Source organism: Coffea arabica, chromosome 2c (assembly GCF_036785885.1).
Source record: "Coffea arabica cultivar ET-39 chromosome 2c, Coffea Arabica ET-39 HiFi, whole genome shotgun sequence".
Lineage (NCBI taxonomy): Eukaryota > Viridiplantae > Streptophyta > Magnoliopsida > Gentianales > Rubiaceae > Coffea > Coffea arabica.
This window is the reverse complement of record NC_092312.1, coordinates 23,346,501-23,366,682: the sequence shown is the minus strand read 5'-3', so window position 1 is coordinate 23,366,682 and position 20,182 is coordinate 23,346,501. Positions and strand designations below refer to the sequence as shown.

General features: G+C 36.4%; 3 protein-coding genes and 1 non-coding gene across 4 annotated transcripts; all 4 read left to right on the top strand.

Annotated features, from left to right (window-relative positions):
- The first annotated feature begins 1,222 nt into the window (after positions 1 to 1,222).
- TRNAW-CCA (transfer RNA tryptophan (anticodon CCA)) lies at positions 1,223 to 1,294 on the top strand. Its single transcript has one exon. It is a non-coding gene; the product is annotated as a tRNA-Trp (tRNA).
- Positions 1,295 to 3,262: 1,968 nt separating this feature from the next.
- Positions 3,263 to 5,037, top strand: LOC113726895 (uncharacterized). The gene has a single exon (XM_027250811.2). The coding sequence runs from the start codon at positions 3,668 to 3,670 to the stop codon at positions 4,685 to 4,687; it is 1,020 nt and encodes a 339-aa protein (XP_027106612.1). The 5' UTR covers positions 3,263 to 3,667; the 3' UTR covers positions 4,688 to 5,037.
- A 5,176-nt stretch (positions 5,038 to 10,213) lies between these two features.
- Positions 10,214 to 11,964, top strand: LOC113724089 (ankyrin repeat-containing protein BDA1-like). Its single transcript, XM_027247030.2, has 2 exons — positions 10,214 to 10,936; positions 11,020 to 11,964. Exons 1-2 carry the CDS (start codon positions 10,364 to 10,366, stop codon positions 11,818 to 11,820), a joined length of 1,374 nt encoding a protein of 457 aa, XP_027102831.2. The 5' UTR covers positions 10,214 to 10,363; the 3' UTR covers positions 11,821 to 11,964.
- A 1,151-nt stretch (positions 11,965 to 13,115) lies between these two features.
- On the top strand, positions 13,116 to 15,202 carry LOC113724088 (uncharacterized). Its single transcript, XM_027247029.2, has 2 exons — positions 13,116 to 13,885; positions 14,090 to 15,202. Exons 1-2 carry the CDS (start codon positions 13,304 to 13,306, stop codon positions 14,912 to 14,914), a joined length of 1,407 nt encoding a protein of 468 aa, XP_027102830.1. The 5' UTR covers positions 13,116 to 13,303; the 3' UTR covers positions 14,915 to 15,202.
- Positions 15,203 to 20,182: the final 4,980 nt, after the last annotated feature.

Sequence of the window (20,182 nt, the reverse complement as noted above, 5' to 3'; positions counted from 1 at the left end):
ATTATTGGAGTTCGAGTTTGAGCTCGAGCTCGAAACTTGCTCGCAATACTCAAGCTCGGCTCACATGGGTCGAGTCAATCGAGCCTTATCGAGCTCGATCGAGCTCGAGTTACTAAACTTCATTTTCTTGATAATTTTTGTGCTAAAATACATTATTGCCCTTTAAAAATTTTTATACGATTCAAAATATTTTGTAAATTCAACAACTCTTTTGGGTATAAGAGTAATTTTATAATAATATATATTAAATAATTAAAATTAAAATGCTCGATAAGGCTCGACGAGTTTTCGAGCATCGCTTTTGGATGTTCAAACTCAACTCGTTTAGCTTATCGAGCTGCTCGAACTCGAGTTGACTGAGTTCGAGTCAAGCTTTTGACCGAGCTCGCGAGCCGCTCGGGTTGATTACATCCCTACCTTCAATATAGGGGTGGCAATTCGGGTCCAAATCACGTTGGCAGGTCGGGTTCGGGTCAACCCGTCAGAAAATCTGTTGACCCGAACTCGACCCGCCAACCTGTGACGGGGTCAGGTATGCTGACCCGAACACGAAAATTTCAGGTTGTCGGGTTGGCGGGTCGACCCGAAATGACCCGAAACTTAATTTTAATTTATTAATTTATCACTGTAATTTCTAATAAAATCAATTTCTCACAAAACTAATTACATAATCAAGTAATAAAATTTTAAATAAATAATTCCAAACCAAATCTAAAATAAATTAAACACCGTAAAAGTGTTTTATCCCAAACAAAATATAAAATAAATTAAAACAGTATAAAAGTAAAAAATAATATAATATATTATTTGTCCAAATATAATAATTTCAACTTCACACAAATTAAATAAATTCATTTAGGATTAAGTAATTAATGCCTTTGAAAAAAGGAATAACTTAGTTTAGTTAGATAAAATTATTTTTATGTTTATTAAATTATTTTTAATTCGTAAACGGGTCATATCGAGTCATATCAGGTCACCACGGGCTAACCCGAAATTGACATGTTTTCTTTTCGGGTTCATCGGGTCCAACCCGATTCTGACCCGAATTCCCGAAACCTCAACCCAAACCCATTAATTTTGTATTACGTTCGTGTCGTGTTTTCAGGTCGTGTCGAAAATTGCCACCCCTACTTCAATATCAACGGTGTTGGGAAGTAGTCAAGAGAAAGAACAATTATACCTATTATAAGAAAAGGATACCAGTCAGCATAACAACAACGGATCCGTGGCGCAATGGTAGCGCGTCTGACTCCAGATCAGAAGGTTGCGTGTTCGATTCACGTCGGGTTCAAAACCCCGGTTTCCACCGGATCCAACCTTTTTGCCCTTTGAATGAACTCGGGACTACATATCAATTGGTTTTTGACTCGTGCACAAAAGTTCAACAGCGTCAGCTATGCAACAGACACACACACACATATATATATATTAATTTTATTTTATTGAGATTTAAACTGTAAACTAGACATAATAAGTCAAAAAACCAAAAGAAAAAAGGAAAACAGAATTATAAATGGTACAGGCTTATACTCGAATAGATCCCAACATGCATCAACAACTCAAAATTGCCATATGCAGTGCTCATGCCTTTCAATTTGAACACGTATATTGGTTGAAAGAATGGGCATATCATCTGTTGTCAATTAAACAGTGGATTAAAACATTAACGATCTGTGTACAAAAAAAATTTCAAACTTAAAGTGGAATTAAATAACATGCATACAAATGTAATAATGTATACGTTGTCAATATATGCTTAAAAGAAAAAAGAATTGATATATTATCATCCAACAAAAGAAGCGGACAATAAGAAATTGGTTTAGGGGTCAAAATCTTATTCTTTTCACATTTTATGTGAGTTAGTTTGAAATAATATTGAATTATGATTTCTACCATTTTGCAGGTTACTTTATAATATGTGTTTATTATTCTCACTGTTGTGGATCTTTGTAATCCTAAAAAAAATTAAAAACAAAAGGCAAAATCGCAACTCTCAACCTTTTAAAAAAAAAATCTTGTTTTACTTTTAGAAATTGTCGGGATGTGAATTGGCTTGCCATTTTAATAAACAAAAGACTAACTTTTTTTTTTAATTTCCCATCTTTAAATACAAAGTATATTTGTTATTCTGTAGGTTAGTTTGTATTGTTATTGAATCATAATTCTTACCACTTTTATGGGTTATTCTGCATTATAAGTTATTTATATTACTCTCACTATCGTGATTTTAATGTGATATAACAATTTCAAAAATAAAGCTCAGAATTAGGGGTCTAAATTAACCAAATTACTCGACTTGGGTTAGTGAGTAGCTTGATCAAAGACTCGATTTGAACTTGGCATTTATCGAATTCGTGTCGAGTTCGAACCACTTAATAAGGTAATCGAGTCTATTTCAAGTAAAAAAAAAAAAGAAAATCAAAACTTGAGTACTCGTTGAGCTTTATCGAGTAGTATATTTATAATATAATTTTAATTATTTATTATAAATTTATGAAATTTATTTAAAAAGTTTACTTAAAACTCGATTGAGTTCAATTTGATCGAATTCGGACTCGAGCTTGAATAAGGCAAAGTTCGAGCTCAACTATATGAAGAATTCGACGAGCTCAAGTTCTATTTCAAAAATTTCTACTCGAGTAAAATTCGAACTTAACTCAACTTGATTGTAGCCCGCTCAGAATATCAAGACGAATTTCATTTTGATTAGAACCTCAATTATTTGTAAATTATTTGAGATATTTTTACTGTAGCACTTTTTGTGATGTGATGTCTGTGAGATAAAAAGGTAAAATTGGGAAGATAAAAAGGTGCATTGAAAATTGTAATGATGATGTAAGCAAATAAATTTTGGCTAATAAATCTCTATCCAAACAAACCATATGCACATTAACTAAACGTTGCACTTTTTTTTTTTTTTTTCCCTTTCTTTCTTTCTATTACTTTACTAAACGTAACACACGAGTTAGGAATGCAGGACGACCAGGTCATGACCAGTCACGTGATGTTCACGTGCTTCTCTTTCACTAAAATGGCAGAGCCATGCCCCACCCATCTTGTAACACCTCCTGCGGCCCTGCACATCCCATCCCAGCCAAGCCCAACCCACACTTTAAATTTTACATAATCAATCAAAAGGGCCGCAAAACGCCTTAAAACGCTTCCCCCCCACTAATGACCGCTGTGGCCATTCACGTTCGCGGTTGGGGCGGTGCGGTGGGCGCTTTAACTAAATTCCATCGCCATTCATTCAAACGACCCCCCCCCCTCCCTCCCCGCCCACAATTCCAAGTTTCAAAAGCCAACGACAACGCCTCAGTCAAACTCGTCGAACCTCCTCCTCCAACTCCTATTAACTCAAAAACCAACAAAAATTCTAACCAACCCCACAAAACGTCCCCCAAAATTTATACTCTGGGGTGCGCAGCCTTGCCGCCCCTTACGCCCCCCTGGCGCACGTTAGCCTCCCCCACCACCCCTCCCTTAGCGGTGGCCTCATCTCATCTTTCTAGATCTCCAGGTCAGCCGCACAACCCCCCATCCCCCTCCTACCCCCCCTTCCTTTTATACCTAATCTCCTCCTTCACCAATAATTCATTATGTCACAACCACTTTTCTCCTCCTCCCTCGGCCTCTCTCTTCCACCTTTTGCTATATTGCCCCCATGGCTACCTCGTCTCCGTCAGCCCAAGACCGCTCTACTCCCCCGCTTCTCGAGGGCCCACCGGCCGTGACCATCGCCACCGCTGCTGCTTCCCGCCGCCTCCCTCCGCCTTGCTGGTCCCACGACGAGACCGTAGCTCTCATAGATGCTTATAGAGATAAGTGGTATTCCCTCCGCCGTGGGAATCTCAGGGCCAACCACTGGCAGGAGGTCGCCGACGACGTCGCTTCTAGGTGTCCCATCGGCAACCCCAAAACCGCCGTTCAGTGTCGGCACAAGATGGAGAAGCTGAGGAAACGTTACCGTGCCGAGATCCAACGCGCCGCCCCCTACGGTGGATCTAAGAGCCACAGGTATTGCTCCGCCTGGGTCCACTTTAAACGCATGGACGCCATGGAAAAAGGTCCCAATTCCTCCGCCGCGGCGGAAGCCGATGAGGACGAAGAAGATCAGGAAGATTCACATGTTAAGCCCATTGGAGATATATATAACACCAATAGCTTGAATCATACGGGCAGTTATATCAATAATAATAGTAGTAATCGGAGTAGTTTTCATGGGGGTATGGTGAACGGGGGCACTGGGTTTCGAATTAGGATCCCCGGAAGGGGGAACGTGGGGCCTGCCGCGGCTGCCAAGGTATATAGTAGATTTGATGAGATGGGTGGGCAAAACCCTAACCCTAACGCTGGTGTAAATTATGGGTCTGCTAAAGCTTTGAGAGATGGGTTTGGCGGGAGAGGTGATATCGGGAAAAGGGTTGTCGGAGGTGATGTGAAAACGGGAGACCCGTTAGCAGAAATGGTGTCGGCCATACGGGTTCTGGGAGATGGGTTCGTGAGGATGGAGAGGATGAAGATGGACATGACAAGGGAAGTGGAGGAAATGAGGATGGAGATGGAGATGAAGAGGACTGAAATGATTCTTGAGTCGCAACAGAGGATTGTGGAAGCATTTGCTAAGGCGATTTCGGAGAAGAAATTGAAAAAGGTGAAGAGAATGCAGAATCAAGAGGGTTAGATGCTGGGATGAAGATGGATTGGGTTGGTGAATTTTGTTGTTTTGATCAACGTTTTGGTGAAGTTCATGTTTAGTGAAAGTTGAGAACTTTGATTGTTTTGGGCAGCCTTGTGCTGTTGGGATGATGACTATTTGAGCTGGTTTCTATACTAAGTTTAGGAGGGTTTCATGCTTGTTTAGACCGAGGACTTCTAATTTTTCTTGTTACGTTAAGTAGGACTTGGGATAGTGGTAGGTTGATCTTTACGTTGGTGTAGCTTCTTAGTTAAATGGCTACCTTTTAATGTAATGTACTAGATATATCGTCACTGAATGTATGAGGGCAGACTCAATTGTTTGCTTTTTTCTTCTGTGTTTGCTTACGCTGCCAATTGTATTAAGGCCATTGTCTTTGAGCTTGAAATATTGGCTGTGATGCTGTTAGAAACGAAATGCTGGTGTGCCTTGATTATGTTAGATTATTGATAAGCTGATGCCATTGGTAGAAAAGCACTGGAAAGTTTGTAGAGATATTGCATCAGTATGGAGTGGAAGCTGTTTATGTCATCGGAAGATTTTTTGTCTTAGCTTTGGAAAGATCATATGGCTTTCAGACGAAGCTGTACATATCTATAGATGTGGTGGTTATTGGTTACCTGAATATTCTTGCCTGTGTGAAGATTGGCAATAGCTGAAGAGTTAACGAGTTTGATGGTGAATTATACATATTTAAATCTAAGATGGACTTGGAGTTTACATGTTGATTTATTTTGATTGAATTGGTTGTGTTTGGGGTCTAGTTAAGTATCTAATCCTTTAGTTTGCTAGATGCAAGTTGATGCATCTGTTTATGAGGTCGAGTCATCATGTCAATGCATTTAACCTGTTGGATGTTACTTTGATAACAGAGAAGACTATGGTGGAAGGGTTGGAAAAATGTGATTTCATCTTGTTTGAGGGTTGGTTTCTATGGATCTGATACTTGAGTTGCTCCTTACTCTTAATTTTATCGTGTGCCTTTTCTCACTCTTTCACCGTGCACACAAACTCACTGGTACTTTTGGCTGTAAAATACTGGCACCATAATGTTGTCGTGAGGGAGTTTGGGCAATCTGATATGCAGATAGTTTTATTTTGTTAGGACCGTTGAATATGCACATAGATAAATGTTATTTCTTGATAGTTAGTAAATGTTATGATGGTTTTGCAAAGTTTGATGAACCCAATAATATTTCTGGTTGGTGGCAAACGGGATTTGCGTGCTGCAAGCCAACACTGTTTAATTTTATTGTTAATGCTGGACATGATAACATCCTTTAGAGCTGCGAGTCATATTGCTTTTTGAATCTGTTCCAAGTTGAACAGTGGGCTTTTTTCATGATGAGCATGAACCTGGAGAACTTTGTGGTGCTGCCTACCTTGTTATTTTCTGATGCTCAACTAGTGTTTCATCAGGTATTGCTCTTGCAATTTCATTTCCTTCTTTGCATGTGGCCAGCCCACCTGGGAAGAAGTCACTGGCTATTGCCTATTGGGGGTATGGAGGTTGTTTCAAATTTTAATCATCTTAACATCCTAGATCTGCATTCCCAAGTCTGAGTCTTACAGGATTTAAGGGACAATTCCTCACATCATTTGGGAGGTTACTTCGTTGAAGCATTGGTACTTTGGCATCTTGTACAGTTTCTTGTTGATGGACAAATCGTATTGTTTAATGTGCAAAAGAAGCTTGAACAAAAAAAATTTTTTTGGAGGGGGGGGGGGGGTGGGTGGGTGGGCGTAGTGTTGCTTGGAAAGTGGAAACAACTCTTGAAGTTTCCACTGGCACATTCGTGCTTTAAAGTAATTGAATACTACTATCTTGTGCACTTCGAATGCATTGGACAGGTTTGTAAGTTGGTGTTTACCTGGGTCCTCTATGTGGTTGAGCACTTGAGCCTAGAGCCAATGAAATCACTCAAGTCATTAAGCATTAAGAGTGCTGACAATTATGCTACAAATGCTGGGTCGTTTTGCCCTGTGCCCTGTAATTTATTTTTGTGTTGCTTGTCCATCATCACCGATCAAAATTAACACTTAGTGTTTTAGAAATGGAAATGTTGATCGAGGAATATTGGATGAACTGGTGGGGATTACTGATAAATTGACGAGAGTGAAATAAATAGAAAACTGTTATGATGGTGTATAATTTTTGACTGATAAATGGATTGTTAGAGGAGTGTTTTTGGGATTTAATGATAGTTTGGTAAGTTAAATAGGTAATATATAAGGTTCCTAATAAATGTTAATTGGATAGTTGACATCAACTTTGACAACTGGCCTTGGGGTTACCGGGTTGGTTGAGTGTGATTGGTTACTGAGGAACTGGTAAAAAATTCTGTAAGTTGCTCAATGACCATAAAATTTGCCGAGGGTGAAGTGCTGCTCTCTGCCCCTTCTAAATCCACTGGCAAGAGCAAGACTAGGGGTAGGCGCGGATTGGGTATTCGCGTCATTTACCATTTGGCTGACTCGATCCGTACCTTGCAGGTCAGTCATTTTTTAACCTTTACCTGTTTTGCTGATATCCGATTATTGGGTATTCGTTGAGATAGGATCGGGTTAGTGAGTACCCGTTTCGTCCCATTTATTATTTAATTTTTTTAAAAAAAATGATTTATATTAATTTAATTTTATATTTTACATATTCATCTAAGATTTAATAAATTTTTTTTTCTAAAAAAAGGTTTTCCACCAAGAAATAAGCATGTGAAGAGAATATAAGATAAAGGAAAAAAATTAAAAGAATTCAAAATGAATAAAAGTTTGAAACAAGTAGCACAATTTTTAATATATATGTTCCATATTAATTAAATTTTTTTTTATAAAATATAAGATTATGGCCTCTACAAATGAATCTTGTAAATAAACTATAGTCTTCCATATTTGTAATGCAATTTGTTCAATAAAATTACTTATTTAGTTCTAACTTATTATTTTATAGTGTGTGTATAAAAATAAAAATAAAAAATATATATGCGGGGCAGATCGGATATCCGCAGGTTTTTAATTATGTGATCCTAATCCGTCCCACATCTTAGCTGGTATCCGATCCTTTTTTGACTCGATCAAATAATCAAATTCGGATATTCTAATTTTCAGATCGGATCGGATATGACGGATTTTTGGATTAGCAGATAATTTTGGCCACCCCCAAGCAAGACCACTATATTCTTAGGCTAACTTTTCCTGTACATGCTTTTCTTTAGGTTTTTCACTAGGATTATAGAAGCTATTCTTTAGCATCTGGTATAGAGATTGTCATTTTGGCACCTAAAACCACTAGTACTGGAATAGTACTTTCATGGAGCTGCATTAGCTTTCGACAATTTGACTAGAATTATAAAAGCATTCTTTTGGAGTTATGCAAAAAATTTTTTGGGTAAAATAAAATCCCACTATGATAACGTCAAAAGACACAAAACTCTCCTATTTTTTTTTTATTAAATCCCCACATAACCAATGTATATTTTTAACTAAGGAGAGGAGATGAATAGAGGAGGAGGGGCAGGAAAGAGGGGAGAGGAAAGGTAGAAATGGGGAGGAGGAGGAGGGAGGGTGAAGTGGGGAGGGGTGGTGGGGGGGGGAAGAGAAAGGGGTGGTGGCTGGTGGCAAGAGAGGAAGGAGAAGGAAGAGGAAGGTGGTGGTGTTGGTGTATTAGTGGTGATTGCGTGGCAACGGGGGAGGAAGAAAAACGAAAGAAAAAAATAAGGAAAGAAAAGGAAAAGAAAAAAAAAAGAAAAAAACTAAGAAAAGAGGGATGGTGTTGTAAAGGAGGGAAGAGGCAAGAAATGATATTTTTTAATAAAAAAAGAAAAAAAATATAAAATGAATTATAATTTTGTCAATAAAGAAGAATATGACCTGCTACATTACTCGCAGTTGGTTAGAAATCACTTTTTCACTTTAATTAACAATATAAGTTGGTTATACGAGGGACTTTTAATAAATGGGGAGGGTTGTATCTTTTGGCGATACATACCACAACGGAACTCTATGTATTTTACCCATTCTTTGACATTTTTGGTTGTCAGGACTGAGGACGTAACTTTATCAGCTAGCAGAGGCAAATGTCTTCAACTACAGTCTAGAGGTCTTATTCAATTCAAGTGTGTGAAGCGGATTGGATTGCTGAATTATTTTACATTATATTTTTCTTTTATAATAAACATATTTTTTAATTTATTTTTTTATATTTTAATTATTTTTTTATTTTACATACATTATATCACAAAAAAATACTATAATAATTATTTCAAATAATACTATATCCAAACACATACATTGCTTTTATCATATTGCTTAAGAGAGGAACATTGACCCAGAGAAGGGGTTGGGATCGGATCACGTCTAAGTTATAGGCTACGAATCTTACAAGTAATTGTCCACATTTCATATGAGTATAAATGGATTATCCAATAATACCTATTTAATAAATAGATATTATTGGATAACCCATCAAATCTAATTAACCATTTAGAATTGTCTTCCCCCACCTATTTTTTTTTTCAAAATTTTCATTTTGTCATGATTTTAACTACTTTTGTTTCATTATTATTATTTGTTGGTTTTATCTTATCATTTTATTTTCTCTTAGTTTGTTAATTTGCTCATTTTTCAGTATTACCAATTTATGACAAGTTTTAGCCTTTTTTCCTACCTTTTCAAAATGAAATTTTAAATTTACACACGAAAAAAATGATAGGGGTCAAAAAAATTTTTTGGATTAATTTTTATATTAACTTTTATAGTACTTAATACAAATTTTTATATTTTTATTATTTAATTATTAAATAGTATGTAATTTTGCGACATAGAGTACATATGAAAAAAAATTGATAATGAGACTTAGTGAGTATTATAAGTAAATATTTAAAACTAACAATGAATGCAAAGAGTGGTATAAATTAATAACTTAGTTTGCAAAACTAAATTTAAATGAGTTTACAAAAAATTAAAATAAATGGGTTATAAATGAATAATTGGGTTACCTAATTCATTTTTGACTTACTCATTTACACCCATCTAATTAAATGGATATAAATGAATTGACTCGCTTATACTCATTACCTATTTTAATTAACCCAAACCCGCCCAAATCACCTATTTTGACACCTCTACAGACAGTTTAATGAGTTACAATCAGATGAAACTCTAACCTTCTTTGACCTTTTTTTTTTTTGTGTGGCATCAATAACTTTTATATAAACTAATTTATTCTAATCTAGAGAGAGAGAGAGGGGAACCTAAAGAAAAAATGTACAAGAAGATAGTAGTAGGTATGAGAAGAACCAGACTAAATCAAAGGGCTTTGAACTTTTTTCATTATAGATGGGAGTCGAACCTCCGCCCTACGATCCAGAAAGGTCCTTTTAAATTCCTTTTTGGTGGCCCTTATTCAAACCTAGTGGTTTCTAGTCTTCTTTGACCACTTAACCTGATTTCATCTATGATACAACTTCTTGTCTTCTAGCTCCATTTTCAAGGTCAACGCAAAAGGATTAGTTATTTTGTCCTTTTGACTTGCATAACAAAAAAGAATGATAGGGACACAAATGTTTCAGTATTTCCTCCAGAATTTTCCAAGAACGAAGAGCTAAAACTAAATAATGAAACCTGAATCATTCAAGGCCCCTGTTGCAAGATTACCTAAAGAGGATGGATTGGAGGCTCATCGAAGCTGCGCAGACAGGAAATGTTCAAGACTTGCATAATCTCATAAAAGAGAATCCCCTCCTACTCAGGTCAGCTCCATTGGCAGTTTCTGAGACTCCGTTGCACATAGCTTGCATAGGAGGCCACATTGATTATGTGAAAGAGGTTTTACATTTAAGGCCGGAGTTTGCTGAAGAGCTCAACCAGGATGGATTTAGCCCCTTGCATATTGCATCAGGTAATGGGGACATACAAATTGTGAAAGAGCTTTTGCAGGTAAATTGCTTTCTGTGCCTGATCAAGGGAAGAGAGAGGCGAATCCCTCTTCATTATGCTGCGATTAAAGGCAGGATTCATGTCATCCACGAACTGCTTTCTGCTTGTGCCGAGTCAGTTGGGTATGTGACTGGACGAGGTGAGACAATCCTTCATTTGGCTTTAAAGAACAACCAATTCGAAGCCTTTGAATTCTTGGTACAGTACCTGTTACGGTCAAACAATGGGGAGATCTTGAATAAGAAGGACCATCAGGGTGAGTCCATTTTGCATCTTGCTGTCTCGAGAAAGCAGTATGAGGTGAGTCGCAAACGCCTTGAATATTGGTTCATTGTCTCGTGATGTTTTAAAGTTCAGCAACTGAAATTACACTACGTTAGCAGGTAATCGATTTCATGCTCGACAAAAATGTTTTTCATGAGGGCAGAGTTGAGGTCAACTTGTTGAACAAGAGGGGTTTTACGCCTATTGATAGCTTATTATCTGAAGGGGGCGATAGAGAAATAGAGGAAATGCTTAAAGCAACTGGGGCTAGAAGGGCAGCAGACTTGCAGCCGTCTCAAAGTGGAGCATCATCCTATAATTTGGCTGTCATAACTCAGAGTACACCAGCTACTCAGTCAAGGAGAGTGCGTGCTCAATCTCCCTCAGAAAAGTTGCTAAACTACTTCAAGTTTGACAAGCTTAGAGATTCTCCAAATGAAGTGCGAAACACATTACTTGTGTTAGCTGTATTAATTGCAACAGCAACATATCAAGCTGTGCTTAGTCCACCCGGTGGCGTTTGGCAAGACGACTATTTGCCTAGTCAAGGTACAGGCACAAACGCCACATCCACCAAACCCCACAAAGCTGGAGAAGCAGTAATGGGCACTCACCGCAAGACTTCTTACGGTCTTTTTCTGATTTTTAATTCAATTGGATTTTTTATGTCCACTTACATGATAAACGTTCTCACTGCTGGATTTCCCTTAAGAATGGAGTTGCTAGTCTCTCTTTTTGCGCTTTTGGCAACTTATGATACTTCCATGGCTGCAATATCACCAGATAAGGACATCACTTTGTGGTTCACCATTCTATCCGCAGTTCTGCCGGTGTTGATACCTATAGTAACCAAGATAATGAGGAATCATTGCAAGTTACAAAAGTTTAGACTACCATGCACAAGCCCTGCAACTGATTGAAGATGGAAGATCTCCAGTTCTGGTGATGTTTTTCAGCATGTATGCAGCTACTTTCTTGATCGCTGTTCTGTATTTCTTTTGTTGGTTCATTAGGACAATCATGTCAATTTATAGCGAGTTTAATCTCATTTTACCATATATTAATCCCTCTCTCTCTCTCGCTCAATTTCTGAATTTTCTTTCGTGTCCACAAGGAGCTAACCTGTTGCTAGGCCGCTAGCAACCTGGAAATGGAATGTGTACAGTTCGATCCAGTCTGAGAACAAATTTGTTCTCGCAGTGTGAAATAGCTCAGTGCTCACAACAATCTCCCTTTTAGGAACAAGGAACTAGTTTCATGCTTTAGATTCATTTGCTCAATCTCTTCCTAGTTTTGTTTCTCATTTAGTTATCTCTTGTTAGTTACTTGTTTAATTAGCTATTCTCAGGCAGACAATACGTTTTCAGCTTTTGGTAATTGAGCTACTTTTTTTATTGAAGAATGAAGATAGTGTCATTAAAGAGAGAGCACTGGTTGATGCCACAAATATAAATTGTTTTACAGGAAATCCGTTCTCTGTCTAAATTCTAATCATTTCATTGTAGCTTTCTGGGCAGAAATAAATTCTGCTATTTTGTACCAGCCTACCAGGTGAATAATCATGTTCGTGATACGTTTCTCTCTTTTAAAATTCAAAAAAAGCCGAATATTTATGTCTAGTGTGGACCAGTTTTGAATGGTTTTCATGAACTTGGCAAGATGTAGCAACGTGTTCATTGCATTTCCTTCCACCTTCATCACATTATTATCACAAATCTTTTTGAATTTTCTTGGGCTGGTAAAAACTGGCTTACTACTTAAGTGGTGTGAGCCTTTGGCAATAGTCTTGGTGTTTTCCCTCCCCGTTTCCCTCTATCCTACATTGATTGTGAGTGGTGTGTGCATACTACTTAAGATTCTCAGTGTAGCCTGAAAGTCAGCATGCCTTTTGGGTTGGACTGTGGGTTTCCTTAGGTAGTGTGTGTGTTATTTACGGTTGTTGGTGGTAAAAACTGGCTTACGGGTTAACTAGTAATTTTATCAATGGCGGGTGAGAGGGCGTTGGACTGGGCAACTGAGATTATTCAAAGTTGGAGGGGAAAACGCAACAAAAGAATAGGAGGGCGGTTTCAAGAAAACCAATGCGCAATACCCACGTATACGCCGGGATTGATACGGCAAGAATTTTAGAATATGCGACAAAGACCAAGACCAGCTCTTCAACCGGGTAATTCTTGCCAATTTCCACTTAACAACCGTGGAAGTTGGTTGACGCAAATTACTAATGTGATTGAATGACTGGTTCCTAAACCCAAATTTTCTAAATGGAATTATTCCAAGGTAGACTATGCAAGTACATATATCTTGTTCAATGAGGCAATGATGCAACTGTGTGCATGACCTTCGGCCAAAAATTCTGCCCGTGAGATTATTAGTTCTTGCCAGAAACTGATATCCTCTAGAATGGAGAGTACAAAATTGGTTATTGAAGCTTCTCGCGAGGGAGATACTGAGATACTAAACAAACTGCTTCAAGAAAATCCATCCCTTCTTGATGATGTTGCATTTGGTAATCCTCCGGAGTCTGTTCTACATGTTGCAATTAAAGGTGGACATGTTAGATTTGTGATTGAGCTTATGAAGCACAACAAGAAGCTGGCTAGAGAATTTGACAGAGGTGGTTTTCGGCCACTAGATATAGCTGCAATCATGGGGAACGTCGAAATGGTGAAACAAATTCTGAGGTTGGATCCTGGATTATGTCTTCTCAAAGGAAAAGGCCAAAGAACAGCTCTCCACTATGCTGCTAGTAAAGGGAACGTTGAGGTTATAGATGAATTACTTTCCACCTGCCCTGATTGCCTTAAAGATGTCACATTTAGTCAGGAAACTGCACTTCACCTGGCTCTAAAATGCTACCAATTTGAAGCATTTAAAGTTTTAGTCAAGTGGCTTGAGATTAACAAACTGCAATCAATCATAAATTGGCCTGATTTCAATGGAAACACTGTTTTGCATATTGCTGCTTCAACAAAGCAACATGAGGTATACTTACACCTATATATAGTCATTTTACTTCTGTGATCTTTAACTAATTCAAATCCTGTAGGCTTCTTCTATACCTTTATACACAACCCTTTCAAGACTTCAATTGATTTTGATTCAATAAGAGTAGTTCAGAAGTGGAAACTTATGCTTTTACTGAAAAGCCTCATATTTGATGTAACTGTTAATTTTCACATTTTTAAGTCCATAGAATTGCTACTCATCTGCAAAGGCATCTGTGCAACCATCAAGGTGAATGCCAAGAACTTTAAGGGGGTGACAGCTGCTGATATTCTTGATATTGTGATGGAAAGTCCCGATGATTTTCATTCAAGACAATTGATCTTACAACATGCAGGTGAGAATCATTCAATAAGTTTTGTTTCTCAGGCCAAACATCAACAAAATATAGCTGATCATCAGTCACAACCATCGAAGGACTGGTTCAACTACTTCAAATTCCAGATTCAAAGAGAATCCCCAAGCGATACGCGCAATGTACTATTAGTAGTTGCTGCCCTGATAGCCACAGTAACCTTTCAGGCGGGGGTAACCCCTCCATCCAGCATCTTAGATATGTCTAACCAGCCAAATGATGAGAATCAAGCTGGTCCGCCACCAGCATCTATTTTACCTCCGCTTAGACAGCGTAATCCTGTAGCTGTTTCTGGTATTGCTGCGGCCTCAGCAATCTTTGGCTCACATGCTACTTCATACTTATTCTTGTTTTCGAATTCCTTGGGCCTCACAGCATCGCTAAGCATCATAATTTATCTCACCAGAGGATTTCCATTCCAAAGAGAGCTTCTGATATGTGTATTTGCTATGATGTTTAGTTATGGCTTTTCAGTAAGTGGTATTCTCAAAGGACAGAAACAGGAAAAAGAGATGGCAGGCTATATCCTTCTAACAGTTGCCTTCTTGTTACCATTTCTAATCCGATGGCTACCAACCTGGGGTAAAATGGCTTGGAAGAAGTGTGCTAGAAGAAGATTTTTCAAAGTAAACATCTTGCCTGTTGACAATTGATGCGATTGCTATGACAATTCTTTACAAAAAAAATACAAGATTAACTTGTGTAGGTGTGTTACCGTAAAGCTCCATAAATTTAAAAATTATGTGTGTCAAATAAGAGACTGTTGCGTGTGAAATTTATATTTTTTATTTAATTTTCTTGACTTATGATGGACATAGTAGTAGCTATAAAGAAAAAAAATGATTCGTGTATCTACAGATATTTGGTCAAGGTATGCCTTTCTATTGTAATAGAGTGACAAATGGGAGTAGATGTTAAATTATACGAGGGATAGTTATTGTCTTGTTGATGTGAAAAGCAAAACATCTCAGTTGGTATTTGATAAGAAGGGAAAATCAAAATTGCGAATAATTCCCATATTAAGTTGTAGCTTCCACTTGCTCGTATTTTGGGTGGAATACTTACCGATTTCATGAAATTTAAATGGAAACTCCTTTGAAACTGCAAGCTACATACCATGCCATGCAATTTCATAGTGGAGAATGGTGATGCTCATTCTTTTCACGGGGCACGCCTAGTCCTAGTCATTGTTGCTGGATTAATATCACCATCGATGATTCATTTGATTGCAATCCAATATCCAACATTGTATACTAAATCTTGCAACAAAAATCATTAGACCTTATTATACTTCTGTTTGATCTTCTCCCACACGAAATCAAAAAATATAAAATTAAGCATTGGAGAGCACAAGCATGCCCTGATTAAGTTTAGAGTAAAGTCATACAATTCACCTGTATCTTCCAATATTAGAGATTGAAATTTGGGTTCTAATTGAAAGTTACAATCGAAATTTTTTTAAGCAAAAATTACAAAAATAAAAATAAAAATCCTGCATTTGCTACGGAAAATGTAGGCTTTTTCCAGTAATATCAAGACAATAAAATATTTGAAGCGAATAACATGAACCAACGTGGTGCATACATTCGTGTAAAACAAAAATTACACTTTCCAACATAAAGCATCTGATTTGGTGATAAAATTTTTTTTATGACACTTTCTTTAAAAATAGGTAAATATTTCTGCATTTTTTCCAAAAGAAGGTAGGAAAACAAAAATGCCAAACTTTTTTTTTTGTGGGAAAATATTCCCCAAATAAGCCTAAAAACTAGGGTAAAAGTGTCAATTGGTTCCTTATGATATTGATTTTTAGGTGGTAAGGACGATGAGTGATAATTGTGGAGGTTTAGGAGGACGCATTAAGTGATATTGCGAAAAATTTCAAAGAAAGTAGTGACACATTAGCAATTATCTTTTGTATTGACACATTCTTAGCTTTGACTTACAACACAATATACTTGAAAAGCGTCGCAATTGGCTTGCTTGGTAGAAGCAGTAAGCATGAATACACATCTATGCAGGTCGCCAAGAAAATTTTAAAGGCCAACTAAGTACTTTTAAAGTTATTGTTGGATGAAATATATGACACTAACTAAGAAATATTTAAGAATATGTAAACTAGAAATGTCACCAGGTGCTTAAGCTCCGAAAATGATGGAAATGGTTGTCCCCTCTTAAGACATGCACGCGTATGTACTTGTAAAACTTGGAGGAGATATTACTAAGATTTGTTTCTATGACCCATTTTAGAAACACAAACCTTGTTGAAGACATCATGAACCGCAAAATATTTAAATCATCTACAAGTTTTAGATAGAAAAAAAAAAAAAGAGTACCTTAAATAAGTTACCGGCGGCAAAATGGTTAAATGGATGGTGAAGATAACACAAAAAAAAAAAAAATGTTTTAGGTATTTTAGACAAGCATCAATATGTTTCCGAAACAACTGTACTAACTACGATGCAATTTTAGACATACCTAGAAAACACATTATACTATGATATATTATGTTACTTAACTCTGAAGTCTTTTATGACTTTTCACATTAATCATATGTTGCAGGTTCTTTGGTCTTTGTTGGCTCCGTGTCTATTAGGCTTATATGAACCATATGCGAGCTATTCAGCTACTGTATTTTTGGACAGCACTAAGCTATTCAGCTAGCATATTTTTGACCGCTCAACTATTTTTTATTTTCAATTGGCCATTGTTGTGAAAAAAAAAATGTGGGTGCTAATAGTCATTTTGTCCAATTAATCGATAATCCAAATGGAATGTGTGCCGCCATGTGCAATGCATATGACAAAAGACGTGGTTAAATTTGTCATGTTCATTTTTTATCACCTTGTCTTCAAAACATGAGAAAATTATGTAGTTTTAGCGCTTTTCCTTTTTTTTTTTTTCTTTTCAATTTTCACCTTCTTCCTCCTCATTGAGTTGGAACAATTGCTAGGCATGGCAACACCACAAAGGCCGCGTGCTGCCGCCACCCACCACCATGTTGGATGGTGGTTTGAGAATAGTCTTTTCCACAACGCGATTCCAACATCAAATTTGGCCAAAATTAAGTGTTGCAGCTACCAAAAATGTTATGTCAAGGTGCTTCCTTCTCTAGATTTACTCAAATCAAGTTCAAAGACAAAACATTTATACCAAAAAGACCACAATAGATTATGATTTCAAACATAATAGACAGAAAATGACAGCCCAACCACGCGAATTTTCCTTAAGCATTTCATTTCTTTTTTGTATCAATTAATTTGCTGGAGAATTTGATATTCTGCCAATAAAACTGGAAACGATGCATTCAGAGAGAGAAAGATGTGATGAATGTGACTTTTGCATCATTGAGAATAATTAGGAAAGGTTCATTGCTGATATTATGCGGCAATGCAATCCTTCAATTCTTCAGCAGATTTGGCAAGTATCATTATCATTACTATATAAAAAGTATGATGGATCTTGGCAATAGAGAGTGTAAGTGTAAACATATTTTGATATTAGTTTTTGTTATGCCTAAATGCCCCTCATGTCTTTTTGTTAGAGTTATTGCATTTCAATCATGACACTAATAAGAAAAATGAAAAGTTTCAATAAATTACATCTAAAATTATATTATTATATTATTATATTTAAAATTATAATTATAATTATAATTATATAATTTATTAATATTATATACATGTATATATTATAATTATATGCACATATAATATACATTTATAAATATAAATATAAATATATATATATTATAAATATATTATTATTATGGATTGTTAGAGGAGTGTTTTTGGGATTTAATGATAGTTTGGTAAGTTAAATAGGTAATATATAAGGTTCTTAATAAATGTTAATTGGATAGTTGACATCAACTTTGACAACTGGCCTTGGGGTTACCGGGTTGGTTGAGTGTGATTGGTTACTGAGGAACTGGTAAAAAATTCTGTAAGTTGCTCAATGACCATAAAATTTGCCGAGGGTGAAGTGCTGCTCTCTGCCCCTTCTAAATCCACTGGCAAGAGCAAGACTAGGGGTAGGCGCGGGTTGGGTATTCGCGTCATTTACCATTTGGCTGACTCGATCCGCACCTTGCAGGTCAGTCATTTTTTAACCTTTACCTGTTTTGCTGATATCCGATTATTGGGTATTCGTTGAGATAGGATCGGGTTAGTGAGTACCCGTTTCGTCCCATTTATTATTTAATTTTTTTAAAAAAAATGATTTATATTAATTTAATTTTATATTTTACATATTCATCTAAGATTTAATAAATTTTTTTTTCTAAAAAAAGGTTTTCCACCAAGAAATAAGCATGTGAAGAGAATATAAGATAAAGGAAAAAAATTAAAAGAATTCAAAATGAATAAAAGTTTGAAACAAGTAGCACAATTTTTAATATATATGTTCCATATTAATTAAATTTTTTTTTATAAAATATAAGATTATGGCCTCTACAAATGAATCTTGTAAATAAACTATAGTCTTCCATATTTGTAATGCAATTTGTTCAATAAAATTACTTATTTAGTTCTAACTTATTATTTTATAGTGTGTGTATAAAAATAAAAATAAAAAATATATATGCGGGGCAGATCGGATATCCGCAGGTTTTTAATTATGTGATCCTAATCCGTCCCACATCTTAGCTGGTATCCGATCCTTTTTTGACTCGATCAAATAATCAAATTCGGATATTCTAATTTTCAGATCGGATCGGATATGACGGATTTTTGGATTAGCAGATAATTTTGGCCACCCCCAAGCAAGACCACTATATTCTTAGGCTAACTTTTCCTGTACATGCTTTTCTTTAGGTTTTTCACTAGGATTATAGAAGCTATTCTTTAGCATCTGGTATAGAGATTGTCATTTTGGCACCTAAAACCACTAGTACTGGAATAGTACTTTCATGGAGCTGCATTAGCTTTCGACAATTTGACTAGAATTATAAAAGCATTCTTTTGGAGTTATGCAAAAAATTTTTTTGGGTAAAATAAAATCCCACTATGATAACGTCAAAAGACACAAAACTCTCCTATTTTTTTTTTATTAAATCCCCACATAACCAATGTATATTTTTAACTAAGGAGAGGAGATGAATAGAGGAGGAGGGGCAGGAAAGAGGGGAGAGGAAAGGTAGAAATGGGGAGGAGGAGGAGGGAGGGTGAAGTGGGGAGGGGTGGTGGGGGGGGGAAGAGAAAGGGGTGGTGGCTGGTGGCAAGAGAGGAAGGAGAAGGAAGAGGAAGGTGGTGGTGTTGGTGTATTAGTGGTGATTGCGTGGCAACGGGGGAGGAAGAAAAACGAAAGAAAAAAATAAGGAAAGAAAAGGAAAAGAAAAAAAAAAGAAAAAAACTAAGAAAAGAGGGATGGTGTTGTAAAGGAGGGAAGAGGCAAGAAATGATATTTTTTAATAAAAAAAGAAAAAAAATATAAAATGAATTATAATTTTGTCAATAAAGAAGAATATGACCTGCTACATTACTCGCAGTTGGTTAGAAATCACTTTTTCACTTTAATTAACAATATAAGTTGGTTATACGAGGGACTTTTAATAAATGGGGAGGGTTGTATCTTTTGGCGATACATACCACAACGGAACTCTATGTATTTTACCCATTCTTTGACATTTTTGGTTGTCAGGACTGAGGACGTAACTTTATCAGCTAGCAGAGGCAAATGTCTTCAACTACAGTCTAGAGGTCTTATTCAATTCAAGTGTGTGAAGCGGATTGGATTGCTGAATTATTTTACATTATATTTTTCTTTTATAATAAACATATTTTTTAATTTATTTTTTTATATTTTAATTATTTTTTTATTTTACATACATTATATCACAAAAAAATACTATAATAATTATTTCAAATAATACTATATCCAAACACATACATTGCTTTTATCATATTGCTTAAGAGAGGAAC